At 41.9% G+C, this 21,194-nt stretch overlaps 1 protein-coding gene across 2 annotated transcripts in view; it reads right to left on the reverse strand.

Moving 5' to 3' along the window:
- Map4k5 (mitogen-activated protein kinase kinase kinase kinase 5) overlaps positions 1–21,194 on the reverse strand; it is a 91,315-nt gene that overhangs the window by 59,379 nt on the left and 10,742 nt on the right. For both annotated transcript variants that reach the window (XM_021178701.2, XM_021178702.2), the window contains exon 2: positions 11,988–12,045. In XM_021178701.2, the coding sequence (XP_021034360.1) occupies positions 11,988–12,045 (58 nt within the window). The remainder of the gene's footprint in view (positions 1–11,987; positions 12,046–21,194) is intronic.

A 21,194-nucleotide genomic window follows, 5' to 3' on the forward strand; every position in this document is an offset into this window, starting at 1 on the left:
CATGTGCGCATGTGTGAGTACACACACCCAGGCAGAGGTGGAGGCGGGGGAGGAGGCTCAGTGTCCCACTCTATCGTTATTCACCTCACTTCTTTGCAGTGGGGCTTCCCACCGAACCTGGAGTCAGGCAGGTGGACAGCGAGCCCTAGAACCTTCTGTATCCATCTCCACAGAGCTGGGGTTACACGTCTGACAGGTAGACTTTTTAGCTAGAAACTTTAAAAAACGAACAATTTTTTTTAGAAAGGATTTACTCTGTGTATGTGTGAGTATGCAGGTACCCAGGAAGACCAGAAGAAGCTGTTAGATCCCCGAGTTAGGATTTCTACTGATGTGATAAATACCATGACCAAAAGCACCATTGGGAAGGGAGGGTATATTTCATCTTAGAGCTCATCCATCACTGAGGGAAGGCAGGGCAGGAATGGGAGCAGAGGTCATGGAGGGATGCTGCTTACTGCTTGCTCCCCCAGCTTGTTCTTATGCACTACAGACTGCTTGCCAATGGACGGCACTGCCTGTCATGGGCTGGGCCCTTCCATATCAATCATCAGGCATATAAATATATAAACTGCTCCACAAGCTAGCCTACAGGCCACTCTTAGGGAGGTTTTCTCACAACACCCACCCAGTTCCGAATGGAAGTATCCAAACAATGAAGAGAGGGTTACAAATAGCTTACATTGTAAGCATAGGATGAGATCAGCTCAGCATTAGGAGGCCATGCTGCTCTTCCAGAGCATCTAATGCCTTATTCTGTAATCTGTGGGCACGAGCACATGTACACACACTTACACACAGAGGATACATATAAAAGTCTTTGAATAAAAATTGAAACGACAGGCCTGGGGGGCTAGCTCAGTAAGAGTATTTGGGGCACAAGCATAAGGGACCTGAGTTTTCATTCCCAGAACCCATATCAAAAAGCAGATGTGGTCATGCACATGTTTCTAACCACAGTGCCGGGTGCAGGGCAGGGCAAAGGCAGGGCGGGTGGAGCCTTTTAGCTGCCAGCTTATCGCCAGATTCACTGAAAGACCCTGTCTCACGGGAATAAGGAAAAGAATTAAGGTAGGTACCCCCACGTACACATGTGTAGACACAAACACACACACACACACACACACACACACACACACTGAAAAAGATAAAGCTGTTTAGTTCTCTTTTTCTTAAAGGTCATTCAGTTTTTAAATAGAGTTCCAGAAAGCAAGAATGTCCCACTTAGCTAGAGCAGCTGATGGTCTTGTTCAAAGCACATCTTTACACCCATCCTGACCTTTCCCCTCTTACACTCTCCTCTTACACTCCAGGAAACAGGATTTCCCGGTAGCATCATTTAAAAAAAAAAATCTATTGAAGATATTAGGGCATTCCCACTTATTTAGAAAACTTTAAAGTAAGGCAATATACTTAACTTTTTATTGTGAAATATTGGATTACTTCATGAATATTCCTAACTGCATTAAAAAACAAGACAAGACAAAACACAACAACAAAACCCAAGCAAGTGAACAAACAAAAGTACATCACACTAATTATCCAGGACAATGACTTTCTTAAAATCTTTAGAACCAGGTATAGTGGTACCCAGTTTAATCCCAGCACTCCAGAAGGAGAGGCAGGAGGATCTGAGTTCAAGGCCAGCCTCTTCTACAAAGCAAGTTCCAAGACAGCCAGGGCTCTACAGAGAAACCTTGTCTCAAAAAGCTAAATTCATCCATCCATCCATCCATCCATCCATCCATCCATCCATCCATCCATCCTTGTAAGCAAGATTCACTTAACATACCACAAACTGCCTATTTTAAAGAATATCTTTGCCAAGTATGGTGGCACACACCTTTAATCCTAGCACTTAAGTGGCAGAGGCAGGAGGATCTCTGCATTCAAGGCGACTCTGGTCTACGTCATGAATTCAGGCCAGCCAGTACTACATGGTGAAACTGAATAAATAAAATAAAATAAAACAAAGAATAAATAAAGATTCTGTGGAGCTCAGTGTGCACAGGGAGGCTGAGGTGGGAGGCCTGGGCTATGCAGCAAGTCTAATGACAGTCTGGACTCCTGGACCTTGTTGCCACACTAATAAAGAGCTACGAGCAGAGAAGAGAGAAAGGGAACGTTTTTCTGGGCTTTCTGCTCCTGCTTTGGCTGCTGGCCACTATGAGCCACAGAAGACCTGTTGAGGAAGCACCAGGCTAAGCTAAGCACTCAAACGTCAGACAGGAAATCAGGGTGGCGCACACCACCATCCACCAGCCTAATTTTCTAGGGCATTTCTGAGGCCTGACCAAGGACAGAAAATTACAGTTTAAAGCTCCCAGCAATGACACCAGCATTTCAGTGGTGATCATAGCCGAGCCAAATCCTGTCCCATGCCACTATGTGTAAGGTGGTTAATACAGATTCTGTTATTAAGAATGAGACAGAAACAGTCAAATCATTCCTGAATCATTTTTTCTGTATATTAAAAAGACAAGAAAAACAAACATATGGCCACAGAAGGACAGCTGATTCCACTTTTGTGGCCAATAAACGACTTTCTGTGTTCATCTTTGTCCTTAAGGCTTACTTTAAGCCTTTTTGTAAGTATTAGGAAGGACCAAAAAAGCAATTTGTTTCAGGAAAATATTCACTTAAATATTATAAAATTAAACTGCCATGGGCAAACCAGAAAGGCTGTAACAAAATTTAAGGCCCTAAATTATCCTAAATCCTATTTTTATCTATGAAGGAAAAGTTATTATTAAGTTTCCAGATGGCATTTCATTTACTTAATGATAAAACAAAACAAAACCCTCTTTTTCCTTCTGTTCATACTGGCAAGTAAGTACCTTTTCATGTGTAACATAATTCTAAGTCAGCTCCTCTGCTAAGTCAATACAAGGAAGGGCTTTTGTATTAGACTGGCATCAGTGCAACTTATTAAGTTGCTAAATACAGTTAAGAATTCAATTTTGAAATAATGCTGTCTAGATAATTTTTAAAAAATATCTGAACTGACTCCCAGGAAAATTCATTACCATGTTACTGTGTTTTTGAGTTCACATTCCCCAAGTCGGCTACACAAGCATGAGAACCACTATGGACCTTGGCTTCCCTGGTCCCCCTCAAAAACTTACCATGAAAAACACATAGCTACAGGATGCAAGACACACGGGCCTTCCCTATGAAAGAAACTTCTAGACAGCAGTGCTTCCTTTTAAGGAAATGAAAGGAGAAAATGAATACAGGGACAACCAGGCAGCAAATGAAAAAATAATAATAATAATAATAATGGCGCTGAGGAGAACAGTCCCGCTATAGAACCAACCAGAAGCAAGTTGGAATGGCGAAGGAGGCAAGTAAGCCATTGATGCATGGTGGACAAAAATACACTCACAGAAAAGATGACAAAAGACAGACAGACAGACAGGCCTAGAGAGACAACAGGCAAAGCACGGGTAAAGGGAGGTACTGTGAGTAACTGGCACTATTTATTTTTAAAGAATTGTTCCTTCCTTGCCTCCAGCCTGCCTGCCTGCTTCTCCCCCTCAGTCTCTGTCTCTGGCTGCAGGAACTGGAGTTAACAGGTGGGTGTGAGCTGCACAATATGTGTGCTGGGAACTGAACTTAGTTAGGTTCTGGGAGAGCAGTATGAACTCTTAGCTGAACTCTGAAACTGGCTTTTTTTTTTTTTTTGAGACAGGGTTTCTCTGTGTAGCCCTGGCTGTCCTGGAACTCACTTTGCAGACCAGGCTGGCCTCGAACTCAGAAATTCGCCTGCCTCTGCTGGGATTAAAGGCATGCGCCACCACGCCCGGCATGAAACTGGCATTCTTAAAAGCAATGAAGTTCTTTTAAAAGTCTAAGAAATGATAAAAGAAAAGTTATAAAAGAGGGAGAGAACAGAATTTTGCGGGGGGTGGGGTGGGGGGTGGGGAAGCTTGCAAAGAGTTCTCAAAAAATCAAAATGTAGTCAGTGCATGGAGAACCTGGCTTCAATGACAAGAGCAGACTGCCAATCTCCCCTAATGCTAAAGCTGCAGGTTCCCAGTAAGGGGAGAGATGCACCTCCAGGCAGGCTGTGGCAACAGTCAGAGGAGAAACGCTACAGACTTGCTGGCAGAGGAATGGGTGACATGATCGTCTGCTTATTCAAGGGCCACAGGAGCTCCCGTGCTTTTGTAGGGAGAACACGAGAGTGCGTGTGCTGCGTGCTTAGATTGTCCCGTGTGCTGAAATATGGCTGTGGAGACCGAAGATCGTACATTGTAGGAGAGAAGCAAATGTCCACATAGGAAAAGCATCAAGCAGTCACATGCTGTGCAAAGCTACAACCCCACAAGGGTGTGGGTTAAGTTGCCACTGCAGACATAACATCTAAGCTGAGTTCTGAATGGTAAGGAGTCTTCTAAACAAAACACCAGTACCCCTGGCGGAATCAGGAGCTGGTTTAGTCTCAGACCATCTAAATACAAGAAAATGGAGGCAGAGGAGTGGAGGGGGGAACACAGGGGAGCTGCTCAGAGAAGGGCCGAACACATCATGCAGGATTCTGTATGCAAGGCTGCACATCTGATTACGACTGCAAGCGTCCTTAGAGCTAAGTCGGCTGTGACAAACATGGGTGTAGGGAATGCAGACGGAGACATTCATGTATATACACAGAGGTCGTATGGAGAGACAGAGAGAGACGCTCAGGATTTGTTTTGGAGGTAGAACTGAAGGCATTTACTAACAGACTGATTCTGGAGTGTATTAAAAAAGGGAATGAAAAAAGTAAAAAGAATAAAAAATAAAATAAAAAAAAAGGGAATGAAAAGAAAGCCCAGTTTGGAGCTCAGCTGGCTGATTTCCAAAATAAGGAAGACGAAGAGGGCTGGGAAGACAACCAATGTGTGGCTACAGATTACAGGGTTCCTAATATTTAAAGGAAAGTCTACTTGTATGTAGCTAATTTTTTATTACTGCGATAAAATGCTATGATCAAAAGCAACTTGGAATGGAAAGGGTTTATTTCCTCTTACGCTCTCAGGCCACACTCCATCACTGAGGGACGTCAGGTCAAAAACTCGAGGAAGGAACCTGAAGGAACCATGGGGGAAGGCTATCTACTGGTTTATTGCTCCTGGCTTGGTCACCCTGCTTTTTATACTATCCAGAACTGCCCCAGCCCCAGGGATCTGGGCCCTCCCACAGTAATCCTTAACTAAGAAAGTGCTCCACAGGCTTGCCCACAGGCCAGTGAATGAGGAGGAGATCTTCTCAATTGAGGGTCCTGCTTCCCACATGACTCTAGCTCATGTCAAGCAGACAAAACCTAACTAGCACAAACGCCGTGGCCGAGGTGTCTAGAGAAAGAAAGGTTTATTTGGCTTTACAAGAAAGATAAGAGTCAGGATAAGGGCAGGACTCAGGCTGCAGGTGGCTTTTATGACATGAGGAACAGCTGAGGGCTCACATCCTGAACCACAAGCAGGAAGCAGAAAGAGCCAACTCAAAATGGTAGGCATCTTTAAACTCTCAAAGTGACATTCATCCTCCAACAAAGCCACACCTCCTAAGCCTCCCCAATATTCAGATGCTCAAGACCAGTGGTTTCCAACCTGTGGGTCACAACCCTTGGGACTGCATATCAGATGCCCTGCATATCAGTTATGTACAATTCATAACAGTAGCAAAATAGTTATGAAGCAGCAATGAAATAATTTCATGGTTGGGGGTCACTACAACATTTGGAACTGTATTAAAGGGCTGCAGCATTAGCAAGGTTGAGAACCACTGCCCAAGACTATAGTGAACATCACATTCAAATTAGCACATTACTTAACGATGAAAAATAAGCCAGAATGGCAAAGAACTGACACAAAAATACCAACAATGGGAACTGAACCAAGATAAGTAGAAAACTACATCTGGATAACTGGTCATTACATTTATACATAGGTTACAAAGATGATAAATATTTCTAAAGAAGACTTTAAATTTATTCAATATGTATGGGTGTCCTGACTATATGTATATATGTATATATGTATATATGTATATATGTATGTATGTATGTATGTGTGTGTGTATATATGTATTATGTGAACCATATGAATGCTGTGTTCTTGAATGCCAGAAGGAGACATTGGATCCTTCGGAGCTGGAGTTACAGATGGCTGTGAGCCACCGTGTGCGTTGGAGAACAGAACTTGGGTCCTCTGGAAGAACAGCAAGTACTCTTAACCACTGGCCAGGTCTCCAGCTCCCATTCATTCTGAAAAGTAGACTGATACATACTTATACCTTACTAAAATCAGAAAATTCTATGGCTAAAATTCCAAACTAAACAATGGCTTAGTGGCAGGAAGTGGAGAGCCTAGATAAGTACAAGTATGTGAGCCTCAATATCATTAGAGCTATGAAGTCCAAGACTGGTTGGTTCTTTTGTAATTTTTAATATTATTGTATTTTTATTACTCTGGAGGAGTGTGTCATGATACACGTATGGAAGCCAGTGCTGTCCTTTCTCCCTCAGAAGCCAGAATAGGGTGTCTGGTTCCCTGGAACTGAAGGTCTAGACAGCTGGGAGCCACCATGTGGTTCTGGGGTCTGAGCCTGGCACTGCTGGAAGAAGAGCCAGGCTTTCAACCCGGGACCATCTCCCTACGCCTCTGTTCAACCCAGGACCATCTCTCCACGCCTCTGTTCAATTCCTTTTCTGTCTGTTTTGTTTCTTAACTGGTCTTTTTGAGACAGGATTTCTCTGTGTAGTCCTAGCATTCCTGAAACTCACTTTGTAGACCAGATTGGCCTTGAACTCAGAGATCTTCATACCTCTGCTTCTGGAGTACTAGGATTACAGGTGTGCACTGCTATACAAGCTTATCTTCTAATAAAGTTGTACAAATTTAAGCCTGTTATTCCAAAGCTTCATAGACCACTCTCTGATAAAACTAGATTATGTTTCTTCCAAATTATCAACAGCAAAAATAAAAGAAATTCCAGGCCATTAAAAAACTTACAGGGAAGGAAAGATTAAGAACAAAACATGTCAGAAAGAAGAGGCAGGCAAACAGTTTGAGGGCAGCCTGGTATGCAGAGTGAGTTCCAGGACAGCCTGGGCTCCACAGAGAAACCCTGTTCTAAGAAACAAATGAAATAAGCGGACGAAGTGAGATTCAAACATCCTAAAGGTAACAACATATTGGATATATTAACAGACTCATCTATTACAAAGGGAAAGGTTCAGATTAGGTTACAAAATAGCCAAAATATAATTTTTCCAAGTGAAATGCCTAAAATAAACAACAAACAAAACAAAACAAATACCCCAATGACTTAAGTGTTAAAGTACAAAATGCTAGGCAGACTCATTTGGTTCAGGCAACATAGAAGGGGAGTTGGCACTATCATAACTCAGTAAAGTTAAAATCAGTGTAAGAGCTCTGGGAGCACCGGGAGTGGATGTCTGAGGACAGAGCACTGGAGAACTGGGAGCACTAGGAATACTGAGGACAGAACTCTGGGAGCACCAGGAGTGGATGTCTGAGGATAGAGTGCTGGAAGCACCACGAGCACTAGGAATACTGAGGACAGAACTCTGGGAGCACTAGGAGTGGATGTCTGAGGACAGAGTGCTGGAGAACTGGGAGCACTAGGAATACTGAGGGCAGAACTCTGGGAGCACTAAGAGCACTAGGAGTACTAGGCGTACTGAGGGCAGAGCACACGAGTCATAAGGAAACAACAAGCCACTTCCCAATCTGAGCATTAGTGAGCAACCACAGCATCACACATTAATTCCTTTGCTCTGCCTCCCCCTGTGAGATACAAATTCAAGTCCTAAGCCCTGCTGTTATCATCTCCATCCCTTCACTCTGAATGGCTCTCTCATGTACTAAGCGTCAACAAACAGCTGTTGAGATGATGTGCTCATGGCTCTTATGAGCTAACTGACACAACAAAAGACATTAACAGACAGCGTCAAAGACAAGGTGAAGTGGGCAGAGCCCCCATGACACACAGGCCAATCAACACTTCATCAGCCCTTGATGCTTAATATGCAATACTGGAAGCACCATCTTAAAATGTGGAAGCCTGGACCCAAAGCCACCAGTATCTCTAATGTGTATCCATGTAAAAACCATCAGAAATGACATCAGTGCTGTAAGACTGCCGGAGACAAAACTGTGTATGAGATTCTAGGAGTTCCTCTCTACAGTCAGGCATAGTAAGTGGCAGACTGTTGCAGTTGTAACTACTTGGGAAGTTGAGGCAGGAGGACTGCCTGAGCCTTCAAGTTTGAGGCTACCTTGGCCAATGCTGAGACTCCTGTCTCCAAAAGAAAAACAAACAAAAAGGATTTAATGTTATTACAAAATAAATAAATAAATAAATAAATAACGAACATTAAAAAAAAGAGGATTTTATTAGATAATAAAAAGGTATATTACTCAAAACCAGGATGTTACTGAACTTGGAATAGAGGGCAAAACCCACTGTATCAGTAGATAAACCCAACTAAGACACTTCAAATTTGTCAATAAAGAAACCATTTTTAGCTATGGTTGGAAAAACTGTTCAGCAATGTGAGACGACAACAACAACGCCCACCTAGAGCTTGCTTGCTGTTTAGAACAAAAGTGTTCTGGTGGAGAAGACCTTTAAATTTGGAAAGAGACAACCAGAAGAAGTTTCAGTTAGCCGGGCATGGTGGCGCACGCCTTTAGTCCCAGCTTGGACTATACAGAGAAATCTCGTCTCAAAAGACTAAAACAACAACAACAACAAAAACCAAAACAACAAAAACCATATAATAAAAAGGAAAGAAGAGAAGAGAGAAAGGAAGACTGTCTTTATGCAGACAAGAAAACTACCAGAAGCCGAGTGCAAACCTAAGGACACACTGAGGACACAGATGTGAAGACTGACTAAGCTCAAAGTGCAGGGAACAACTAAGTGTCACTAATAACAACAACAACAACCACCCGACAGAGGGCAGGCAGGGCAGGTGACACGGAATCAACTACTTAGAAAAATGGCCAACGTTGAGAAGCCGGATGCCTGAGGACACTCAGAGACCTGTCAACTGCCACGTATCTGAGAGGAGTCCCGGTCAGGATCCGGTATTTACAGTGTAGCAGAAGCCAGGGGCCTAGATCCAGACCAGTGACTCACTGCAATGAAGACTTCCAAGATGTGTGGACAAAAGGTCACGCTATGTGACACACCGTAGCTTCCACAGTGATTTTTTTTTTAAATATATTCTTTTGGGGGGAAGGTTGCAAGGGCAGAGGGTGATATGGAAGGATGGGGGCGCGTGATGTGAAATTCACAAAGAATCAATAAAAAGTTTAAACAAATGGTCAGATACTGAGGAGATAGCTCACTGGGTGAAGTGTTTGCGGCACAAGCCTGAGGACAAGGCTAAGTGTGTGGGAGCAGAGACTCCCCGGAAGCTGGGGAGAGCTTTAGTGTATGTGGTAGTGAACAGACCAACCTCTTCACCAACAAGGTGAAGTCAGGGATCGACGTTTGTTCTCTGACCTACTCAGACACACACACACACACATACATATACATCATACATTCACACATATGAACAAAATGGTGAAACACTAGTGTCACGTCATCAGTGTTTACCGAAATCTGTTTACTCTTTGTGAGTGACCTCTAATAGGAAACCAATGGCTTTTACAAAACAAGGAAGTGAAAGTGCCAACCTTTCAAAGAGGCTTAATTTATTATCACATTTAACAATTAAGCTAAACCACATTATACATGATACAGTTCTCCTTTTCTTGGTGTGCATATGTGTTTACATATGTATGTACATGGCCAGAGATTGACAGTGGGTATCCTTTTTGATGGCTGTTACTTCATACATTGAGGCAGGGTCTCTCACTTGAACTTAGAGTTTAGCCATGTGGTTAGTCTAGCTAGCCAGCTTGCTCTGGGATCCGCTCTCTGTCTTGCTAGTGCTGGGAGCATAGAAAGGCCTCCATACCAACCGGGCATTTGAGGGTGCTGGGGAGCTAAACAGCAGTCCTTATATTTGCAAGGCAAATCATTTACCTAGTGAGGCGCCTCCTTAGCTTTGACCTTGTTCTTTACTGAATCAGTTTCTACACTATTCATAACATGGAGTTCACTGATAAATGAGACCTGCAGATTCTTAAAATGTACTTACTAAGGTGAATTGTAATCCAAAGTAAGTCATGTACAAGTCGCTCTGTCAGGACAGACCTCTGCTCTTCCCGTGCGCAGCAAAGGGATAATTATCAGTGCCTCCTCCTGAGCCCCGCCTGCCCGCCCGCCCACCACCTGCACACAACAGGAGACGTTTACTCAAATTCCTCTAAGGAAGTTTGTTCACAGTCCCAGCTATTTAGTTGGTGACATTTTGGAGATCAGTCTATACTTATCACATGGAATAGTAAAAGAATTCTGAAATATCACAATTTAGTATTGTGTCAAGAAAACGTATGGTGTTATAGCAGAAAACTTGATTTTAAACTGTTCCAAAATACATTACTTCCCAGTATCATCTATTGAAATAATACAAATGATGATCCAGAAATGTATGTGAAATACGCAGGCCACTCAGATTCAGAATCCCTCATGACTATAACCATGCGCTATCATACACACCTCAGTTTATAGACCAGGAAATGAGCAGACTACCACATACTCACCGCCCTGCTCCAAAACTACTGTGCCTGGCACCAGACACTTTCAGGAACTGGCCAGGCTTTGTGTGGTCTTTGTTTTCAAAAACAATTATCTCAGTATATTTTAAAATAATCTTCGGAAACGTGAAGTGCTGCTCAAATAAGCACTGAGCTGAGATCTGACTTATAAAACTAAACCAATCAGGGAATAGTTTATATACAGAGTATCATTATCTTGAATATTAACTGATCTTTCTCTTACAGAGCCACTGACTCTTCCCTAAAGTTTGAAATTCATATTTATTAGTAAACTTGTCCTTTCACATTTCAACGTTTCCGTAAGCCGTGCAGTCTGGTCCTTCTCCCCCCACCCCTCTCTCCCCTTCCACTCCTAGCAGCCCTGTCTCCTGCCTATAGTCTTTCTCCCATTCACAAGTTTTGGTTTTATTAAGTGTCCCCAAGAGTATAGTTAGGGCTGTGTGAGTTCTAATTGAATTTTTAAAAAATTATTTATTAATTTATGAGTGTTCTGTGTGCATACATGGTGCACACCAGAAGAGGGCATAGGATCCCATTACAGATGGTTGTGAGCCACCACATGGTTGCTGGAAATTGAACTCAGCTTCTCTGGAAGAGCAGCCAGTGCTCTTAACTGCTGAGCCATCTCTCCAGCCCCAAATTGCACTTTTTTAACAGCCAAAGATGAAGCTAAAGTGTTCACTATAATTGCAATAGAAAATTACTTTATCACTGTGAGTTGATACAACTTAAAACTTTTGTACATGTATATTTCAATTGAATTCCCTTTAGCAACAAAACTGTCATATCAATTGTGACTATCTTGCAATTTAATGCGTGATATAATTTAATACGATTATATGCTATTGACCTGAAAGAACATATAAAGACTTATTTTAGGAAGAAGAAAAAAAAAAAAAGGAAAGAAATACAGAATATTCATGTATTATAACTATATAAAAAATAAATAAAGTATTTTAATACATATCCACAGCAGGTAGGGTTTAATCCCTAGCAACATACACACACACACACACACACATACACACTACACACACACACATACACACATACACACTATACACACACACATACACACACACTACACACATACATACTACACACATACACACACATACACACTACACATGTACACACTCATACACACTACACACACAAATACTACACACATACACATACACACACACTACACACATACACACTACACACGTACACACTCATACACACTACACACATACACACACACATACACACACACACACACACACACACACATACACAGACACACACTATATAAGTACATACCAGGCTCCAACTTGATGATCTTTACTGCAGCTAATTCTCCTGTATGTACATTTCTGGCCTAAAAATGAAAATAGAAAAATTCAAGTTTGTTAGCTGTATAAATATTAGTAGTAACTATGCTAATAAATTACCTATCAACCATGCTTTTAACAAAATAAAACATCAAAATCTTTATTTACAGTAAAATGATATACTCTTTTTCTATTAAACAAAAATATAGAAAAGACCCAAGTCTTTAAAAATTACTTTAGTCCCACCTCTTTTAGTCTATTTCCTACAATATTTTTTCTTTATATGTAGTTCATTTTCTCAGTAAAAAGAGAGAAAAAAAAGCACAGCTAGATTGGGGAAATAAACCTGACATCCTAGTGTGTAACACAGTGACTACAGGCAATTATGTGCTCTACAGTAAATAAATTGTGTTACCACAAAAGGCAATGTTTCAAGTGACAGACAGGCTTACCCTGACCTACACATATACAGTGTATCCACCTGTCAGTCCTAATCTCATAAATATATAACATTATCATGTATCAGTTTAAATAATGAACGAATGAGCTGGATACCAGCCTGAAGCCCTGACAATGAGAGGCAGACATGGATCTCTTGAACTCAGGATCTGAGACAAGGCAGGCAGCATGGAGACAAGCATTTCAATAAAGGAATAAACAAATGCAATTTCCATTCAGCCAAAACCACAAAAACAAAACCACCTTCATGTCCATTTTATACTATAATCATAACACAAGCCACTAGCAAAAAATAAGCCTGAATGATTCATATCGACATTCCCAGAGAAAGTCATCTTTCCCATGCATTCTCCTCCTGCGTCTGTCTATACACGTGACTGTGTATGCGTGTGTGTGTGTGTGTGTGTGTGTGTGTGTGTGCGTGCGTGTGCGCGTGCGCGTAATGGAAGATCATCCATTACAGTCTTCTACAACACTTGCAATGCTGCAATCGTCCACGTATAGAATACAGTTTATATACTGACTACTGTTGCATATCTAGGATTTTAACATTCCGTAATTATTAACAAAGCAGTTACTACACCATAGCTTTGTATCTATCCATAAGCTTTGATCACATCCTCCAGACAAGTCCTCAGAAGAAAAACCACTATTTTATAACCGTCATAGTCAAACTATAATTAGTGCTACAATGAATATCCCTGCAAATATCCTAGCATGTATCAGCTTATCAATAAAATAACCTAGACATAGAATTCTTCACTTAAATGGTATGAGGACTTAAAATGTCTGTGCTCCCAGATGATTCTAAAAGCTGTTTGACACATAAAAGTACACTTTGTTCTTAAATGTGCTATGGTATAGAATGTACACACTGATTGGAAAAACCTGAGTTTGTACTCTCATTGCCTTGGTGTGTCCATTCTAACAAGATCTAGCACAGATACAAATTTTATTGCTTTAAAAATAGTAATATACTTTCTACCTGCTACACATAATCTAAGTGGCTATTCTAAAATAGTGTATATAATAGTCCATCTGCAGTTCCTACTAATATCACAGATATTGTACATCCTTATTGACTCTACATATCTTTTCATTATTTAAATTATTCCTTCCAAATGGCTTCTAACATAATAGAATTTCATGTCAAAGCTTATGAACACTTAGAGCTATTCACAAAGCTGTTAAAACTGCATAAAACATTATATTCTCTGAGATCTGATTATAATATCAGATCTCATTTTCACTGTGACCAGTTGTATTCCATATGTGAAAATTAAATTCAATTACTGATAACTTCTTTACTCTTATATTAGATTTAAATGTCAACTTTTGGCATAAAAAGAAGTACTACTCCATCAAAGAGGCAGGAATGGCTTTGGTAAATCACACCAGAGAAATAAGACAAAGAAAGGGGCACAAAGAACAAAGACAGAGGAGGAGGCCGTTGGAGGAGACATCTTCAGAAAGACCCAGAGGCTGAGAAAACAGAGCGGAAAGCAGGAAAGACAGACAAGCAGGAAAGACAGACAAGCAGGAAAGGGGACGACTATTGCCGTCCACGACGGAAGTTCCAATGACAGACAGATGATGCACTCACACAGTCGTCCTGAGGTGGACTAAGAACGGTCTTTAATTCCCCAGGTAGCCACTGCTCCTCAAACCATGAACTCAGTCAGGAAAAACAGCAGCAGAGAAGCGCCACAACCGTCTTACTCTCTTTTTTGTCCTTGACTAAAAGACTACCCATTGCCTTCAGGTCTGTAGCTCTCTACAGTTCAGCGACTTAGTCTGTCCCGGTTGTAGGAAGCCTGGTTTGTAGATACTGAGCTGTCCGCATGCCAGTGAGACGGTACAGAAAACATGTCAACAGGCTGAGTTAACTCAACTCCTGTGAGTCTTACTCAGTGAATTGTAGCATGTGTTTTAGAACAAAGCTTCCACAATGACAATGGCTATTACACCTGGATTACTTTATGGGTTTTGGAATCCAAGATCCTACACACATATACAGTGCTATTTAATTCAATTAATTTAATTATAAAAAGATTTGGCTCAGAAATTCAAATGATTGATCAACAGGCGATGAGGTTCCTGTCAGAACAGAGTGTCTTCCTTTCCTTTTCGACTGTAACTTGGTAAAGTACTTAATTGTATAATATTTAACACTGACAACTTTTATTGAAAAAAATTCACTAACAGAATAATCATCTTTCCCACTGAATTGACGGTTTCTCTGAAGACTTTATTCATTCGCTCACTGACGCATGGGGATAAATGCATGCTAGACAAGCTACATTTCTAGGTCTCTGTGGTGATTTTTTAACGTCATAGAATTTGACTTATAATACATTATAGTCTCTTTTAAAAAAAAATCTTAAAAGCTGAACTTAATCCATAGAAAAGTATTTTAAATATATGGAAAACACACACACACACACACACACACACACACACGGCCAGAAACCTTCCAGCATGTGTAAAATTCACCTTGAAGGATGGGATAAAATCCAGATGAAATTCTTTCCTCATCAGCCTGCAGCTAATGGAGGACTGGCCACTCAGGTGCTTGTGCGCCAGCACCTTTCCTGACTGTCACCCTTTGTCTAGGATAACCCCCCAAACCCTTCACTGGAATTCTATAGACAACAGGAAAGCAGCTATAGACAGAGTGAAGTTCCTTACTGGGAACAAGGGCGGAAGGATAAGGGCAGCAAGAACACTAGAGAGTCACACAAACCACAGAAGGCAGGTAAGCCTCAAGTTAAGGCAAGGCTGTAAGACACACATGGTTAACGCAGGAGACACTGCCTGACACACTTCCAGCCACAAACTAGCTTCAGGATAGCCCTTATCCCAAGTCTTGTTGGTATCTCAAGGCTGTTACGGTAAGTGTGTAGTCCGAAAGCCTGACATTTGGAAGGCGCTCTACCAATCTGTGAATTCAGAGACTACAGGACTCCAACTTCCTGTCCCCGGGACATAACACTGAAAGTAGACTGAACCACTTTGGTTTTGCTCTTGTTGATTCACTGTTACTTTTATTTTCACAAACTAAAAAAAAAAAAAAAAAAAAAAAAATTTGGCAAAAAAGCTATAAAACTATCATAGAGTAAGATCTTCCTGTAAAAAAAAAATTTTAATGTCAGCCAACATGGTATTCCTCTCTGTCACCTTCCTAAGGTAACCATGCTGACAGTTTCCAGTGTGTGCCTCCAGGTTTTGGATTAGGTTGGGTAGTTTTCTGTTTTTTTTTTTTTTAAAGATTTACTTTTGTTTTCTGTGCATGGGTGTTCACCTCACGTATGGCTTACACGCACAGGCCTGGTGCTCACAGATATGAGAAGGACTCAGATCCCTTGGAACTGGACTGACATGTAGCTGTGAGCTGCCATGCGGGTTCTGGGAATCAAATCCAAGCCTTGTTGAAGAACAGCCAGTGCTCTTAACTGCTGAGCCGGCTCGGATTAGGCTGATTTTTAAGAGTATACATGCAGAGACACGGACACTGAACATTTGTCTGTTTCTTACAGAGCTAAGCAGTCTGAGCATATAATACAACAATCTCTGCTCCTAGGCATGCACCCAACTGAACTGAAAACTTACTTCTGCATACTAATGTTTATAGCAGCCAATCCATAATAAAATAACACAGGTGACATTCATGATGTCACTCAATAGATAAATGGGTAACTGTGGTGCATCTACTGGTAATAAAGGCAGGAGCCAACAGGCCATGAGCACAGATGGAGGAGCCTTAAACAGTGTAAACCGAAGAAGTCAACCTGAAGAAGCTATCAGTATAAACACAATAAGGTATACGTATAACCCCACCCAGATGATAGGAAGAGGCAGAGCTTCGGAAATGGGAAAAACGACTACAACCACAGCCACAACCTCCATACCAAACCCAACCAACCACAACAAAGGCCAAAGGAAAAGATGTTATCTATCAGTGGTTAGCAAGAGAAAGAAAGAGGGGGCGTGCAGAGGATTCTGGGGTACGCCAAGGTTTTCTATGAGAGGCTGCAACACTGGAAACACATCATCATGTGCTTGTCAAAAAGCATGCGCAGCGCCAGGAGCAAACCTTTATTTAAATGGAGGGACACACAGGCCTGCCACAAAAACGCAAGGCAACAAGGTGAACCTGAATACAGGTTAGGGATAGATAAATGCATTCTATGTAACTGTCTGATCAATTTTGTAACTATAAAAATGCACAAAGATTAAGTCATCTGATAAGACACTTTCCAGAATTATTACTTAAAGAATATATCTGTTCAGACACATCAGTTCTTAGTGTCTAAACTGATGACACGGCTGCTCCTTGATATGATTAATGGGAGGTTTTTATTATAGATGAGAAAGAGATAAACACATACATACACAAAGAGAGGGGGGGGAAGAGGGGGGGAGAGAGAGAGAGAAACAGTCAACAAAGAAATAGAATGGCTATGGTGGGCCAGAGAGAGGCTGCAAGAGAGGGCAAATTAGCAGGAGCAGAGTATGGGAGGGGCAGTGGGTAGAGGAGAATGAAGAGCAGTGGAGAGGAGAGCACAGAGCTGGAGGGAGTTTAGGGTAGGGGAGGAGATGCTGAGAAGGGCTAGGATGCTGGCCAGCTAAGACTCTGAAATGAGTAATGGGTGCTCTGGAGGCTGAGGGAGCCAGGAGGCCTGCGTGGGCTTTGATATGTTCATAGGCACCACAGGTAGCCAGCCTTAAGTTCCTTCTGCCAGAGAAAAGGGAAATCACTCCTTGAGGCAGAGAACTGGTTTCACAAGTTTCTGAGGAATGCTGGCTGCTATCTACCGACAGGAATGCTCCTATACCCCAGATGTGCTCATTTCTGGATACCTGGATTGCCTTTGGGGGCTTGAGGGGTGGAGTTTCATTTGGACCTGACAGGAACCCGTATAAACACACCATTTCAACTTAACTAAAGTAAAAAAAGTTATGCCCAAGGACTCCTTTTTTTTCTCCCCAGAGTGGCTCAGAAAGAAACAGAGCTTTGGAAAATTTGAAAACAACCATGGAAACTCAGAAAGATGGTATTTTAAAATCAGTTGTACTGTGTAGAAGCCAGAGTCTATGTAGTTACAAAAGTAAAAGCAAAGAGCCACAAACTACAACCCTCACCGACAGAGACACTCAAATGTCAGCTTGCACTGGGAGACAGCTTTCTGTCATCTCCGTAGGAAAGAACTGATGGGCAAATGTTTGTACTCGGTAATTTTCCAGCTGAATTTTTAAAACAGAAAGCAGTACCAGGCTCTTTTATAATGAAAGGCAAAGAGGCTTTCAGGGGGGGAATGCCCATGCTCACACACACAGAGACTTTTCAGATTCAATTCAAATCAAGTGATCTTCCAGACACTTAACTATGTAACTTCACAATATAATCCAAAGCAGTACTGGATTTTGGAATACTGAATTTTAAACTCCAACACTCCCCTCCAGTGTACTGTGTTTTAAACTAACACAGAGAATTTGAAGATTTTGTACTGCTTACAAAATGAAATAAATTCCCACAGCACTCTACAAAGAAATCTTAATATATTAATTCCTATATTAACAAGTTATTTGTATAATAAGCAGACAGGCATGGTAAGCACCCAGAAATTCAATACAATGTAATTAGTATAGTTATACATCTTAGTTAATTCTTACCAGATGGCTACTCAAATTATTACATGGAAAAAGATAAATTTATCTATAAAGTCATCTTACTCCACAATAACTTTCTTCTTACATACTTTTAGGGTTACAAAACTTTATGAAGCCAACTGAAGGCTTTGACTTCACTTCCTCCATTTTTTTAAAAAAATAACTAGAAAACAGGAGTCTCAATATTCAGTAAGGTTCTCTGTGTCCAGAAAGTGTTCGGTAGGGTCATCAGGTTTACAGACCTCGGATAGAAGAACTGGAATAATACTACAAAAATTAACAACAGAGCATCTACAAGGTTTAAAGAAGGAATAGTAGCTGGCGTATACACAAAAGAAGTAACTAATTGTGCCTCAGGCTTTAAAGTTCTATGTCCAATTCTTTAAGGCCATTACTTTTTAACGAGTTCATTCATACCACAATACTACAGAGTACTTACTGTGTGCCAGGCACTGGCACTGGTACTAGTGATGTAATAGAACCTGTGCTGTGCTGTCTTCAGGGAGTTTTCCCTGGTAGGGGGACTACAAAGGAGTTTTTCCTGGTAGAGGGAGAATACACTAGAGTGTATGAACTCTCGAACATTACAAAGCTTGGGGGTGTTCTCAGCCCAGGCTCAGTGGACTGGAGAAAAGGTTTCCAAGGGGGAAATAAATCCAAAATGAGATAACAGAAGAGATTTTCCGGGTGGTGGGAAAAGGTGCCATTACCGGGTTATGCATGGCAGAGTTCTGTGCAACACTCAAGGGCAGTTGAGTGACAGGATAGACAGTTCCAAGAAGTCAGTGTCTGCCACTAACTGGTCATGATAATGGTGAGAGGTAAGGACGGTCTGAAGCTCAGGGCAGAGTGTAGCACTCTCTGTTTTCCTCTAGCCATTACCCACTAACTTCTAGGCCTTTTCTCTGACAGCTTAATAACTAGCCCAGGCAATTCCCTCATTACCCCCACTGCCACCACTCCTTCGGGAGTCCAACCTTTAGCTCCACCCTCCGACCTCTCAGTCAGGGCTCTAACTCAATTTCTGATCCTCCTAGCACTACATTGGTATTGTGGGGTGTGCTCCCAAGCTCAGTATATACAGTGCTGAGCTCAGGGCTTTGTGTGTTCTAAGCCAAAATGTCTTACTTATTTAGAGATGAGTTCTCAGTCGATGGCTCAAGTGGGCTTGGAACTCAGTGTAGGCTCAGCTGGGCTTGGACTTGTAGTGATTCCCCCTGCCTCTGCCTCCTGAGTCTGAGGACAGTATTGTCGCATCCTGTCTCTCACGCACACTCACCTTCCCTCCCTCCCTGCTCTAATCCGACAATTCCAGAGATTCTTTCACTGCACCAACCAAGTCCTTAGTTTGTGACATGTGCCGACTTGTACACAGTTGAACACATCTGGATTGGAGGATCCTCTCAAGAGAGAAGTCTGTACTTGCAGGGCTTCTCCAATTAGTAGGCAGACAAACCCATACTCTCTAGCCAAAATCTGAGCACGTGCTTTTTTCTTTTTTTCCCAAAAAAATTTTAACTGAAAACATGTTTTTTTCATATAATATACTGATTATGGTTGGCCCTCCCCACCTTCCCAAATTGACATCCTTTCTTGTTTCCTCTCATTAGAAAACAAGCGTGTGAAAGAAAGAAAGAAAGAAAGAAAGAAAGAAAGAAAGAAAGAAAGATAAGATTAAAAAGGACAAACCCGAATAGGAAAACCCAAAGGGACAGAAAACCAAAGAGCCAAAGAAAAAGCCCAAGAAGCACACAGACACACACAAATGCAGAGGCACACACATTGGCACACACGGAAATCTCCTAAAAACACAAAACCAGGGAGCTTAGCATCTAAGAAAAGACCTGTATAGTATGGGGTGGCAGAGGGCTGACAAAAGCACTGAGACAAAAAGGCCTCCAAGAATCCCACTGTTCTGTTCTGTCCTGTCACTGCTGGTGCATTCCTGGAGAGATGGTGAAAGTCCGCTGGAGAGGAAGCAAGTGGTCCTCAACTGGAGCCGGCTCCTATGAATGGGAGCTGTGTCTGCCCCTCAGGGCTGGGACCCCACCTAGTGCGGATCCGGAGGACATGATTGTTATCGCCAGGCAACTGAAGCCTTCTACTCAGTCTGCTAGGACACCTTTGTGTCTCCTAACTCCTTTCCAACACAGACCGAGTTTGCTAAAGGGCAAGTTGCTTCAGAGGATCATCTAATAACTTCAAAATAACTTAGTCAGTGTGCACAAGAGCACACGTATGGTCCAGTGACAATCTATTAAGTTGATCCTCTCCTTCAAACACGTGGGTGCTGGGGACTGAACTCAGGCAGGCTGGCGACAAGTATTTTTACCCAATGAGGATCTTGCTGGCCATAGGGCTTAACTTTCAAAATAGGAATGATACGGACTTTTAAGTCACTGCTGATGGGTCCAACTTTTTTGGAGATTACCTGGTCAAAATTCACTAAAACTTTAAAAACAACTTAAAAAATCTAATTCTAAAAATGTACTTAAATAACCGAGGAGCCATAAAAAGGATTTGTGGATAATGAGCAGAACTTTGTTTATAACAAGGAACCACATAATGGATTATAAACTAGCAGGGAGGCCAGAGAGGTGACCCAGGGTTTAAGTTCATTTTCTAATCTAGCAGAGAACCCAGGTTTGGTTCCCAGGACCTACATGACAGCTCACGCTGTGTGTAACCCCAGTCCTAGGGGATCTGACTCCCTCTTCTGGCTTCTTCTGGTGCCAGGCCATGTACACATAAATGTACAAAATAAAACCACACACATTTCTATGGGGAAAACCCCTAGCATAGCATAGTTGTTTTGCCTTTAACCTCAGTACTTGAGAGACTTAGGAGAATTGGGAGTTCAGGACTAACCTGGGCTATACTGGGATGTTCTTACATACACACATACACACACACACACACACACACACACACACACACACACACACAAAATGTACAATCAAATAAAGAAATAAGCCAGGCGTGGTGGCGCACGCCTTTAATCCCAGCACTCGGGAGGCGGAGGCAGGTGGATTTCTGAGTTCGAGGCCAGCCTGGTCTACAAAGTGAG

Source organism: Mus caroli, chromosome 12, assembly GCF_900094665.2.
Source record: "Mus caroli chromosome 12, CAROLI_EIJ_v1.1, whole genome shotgun sequence".
In the NCBI taxonomy this organism is placed as follows: domain Eukaryota; kingdom Metazoa; phylum Chordata; class Mammalia; order Rodentia; family Muridae; genus Mus; species Mus caroli.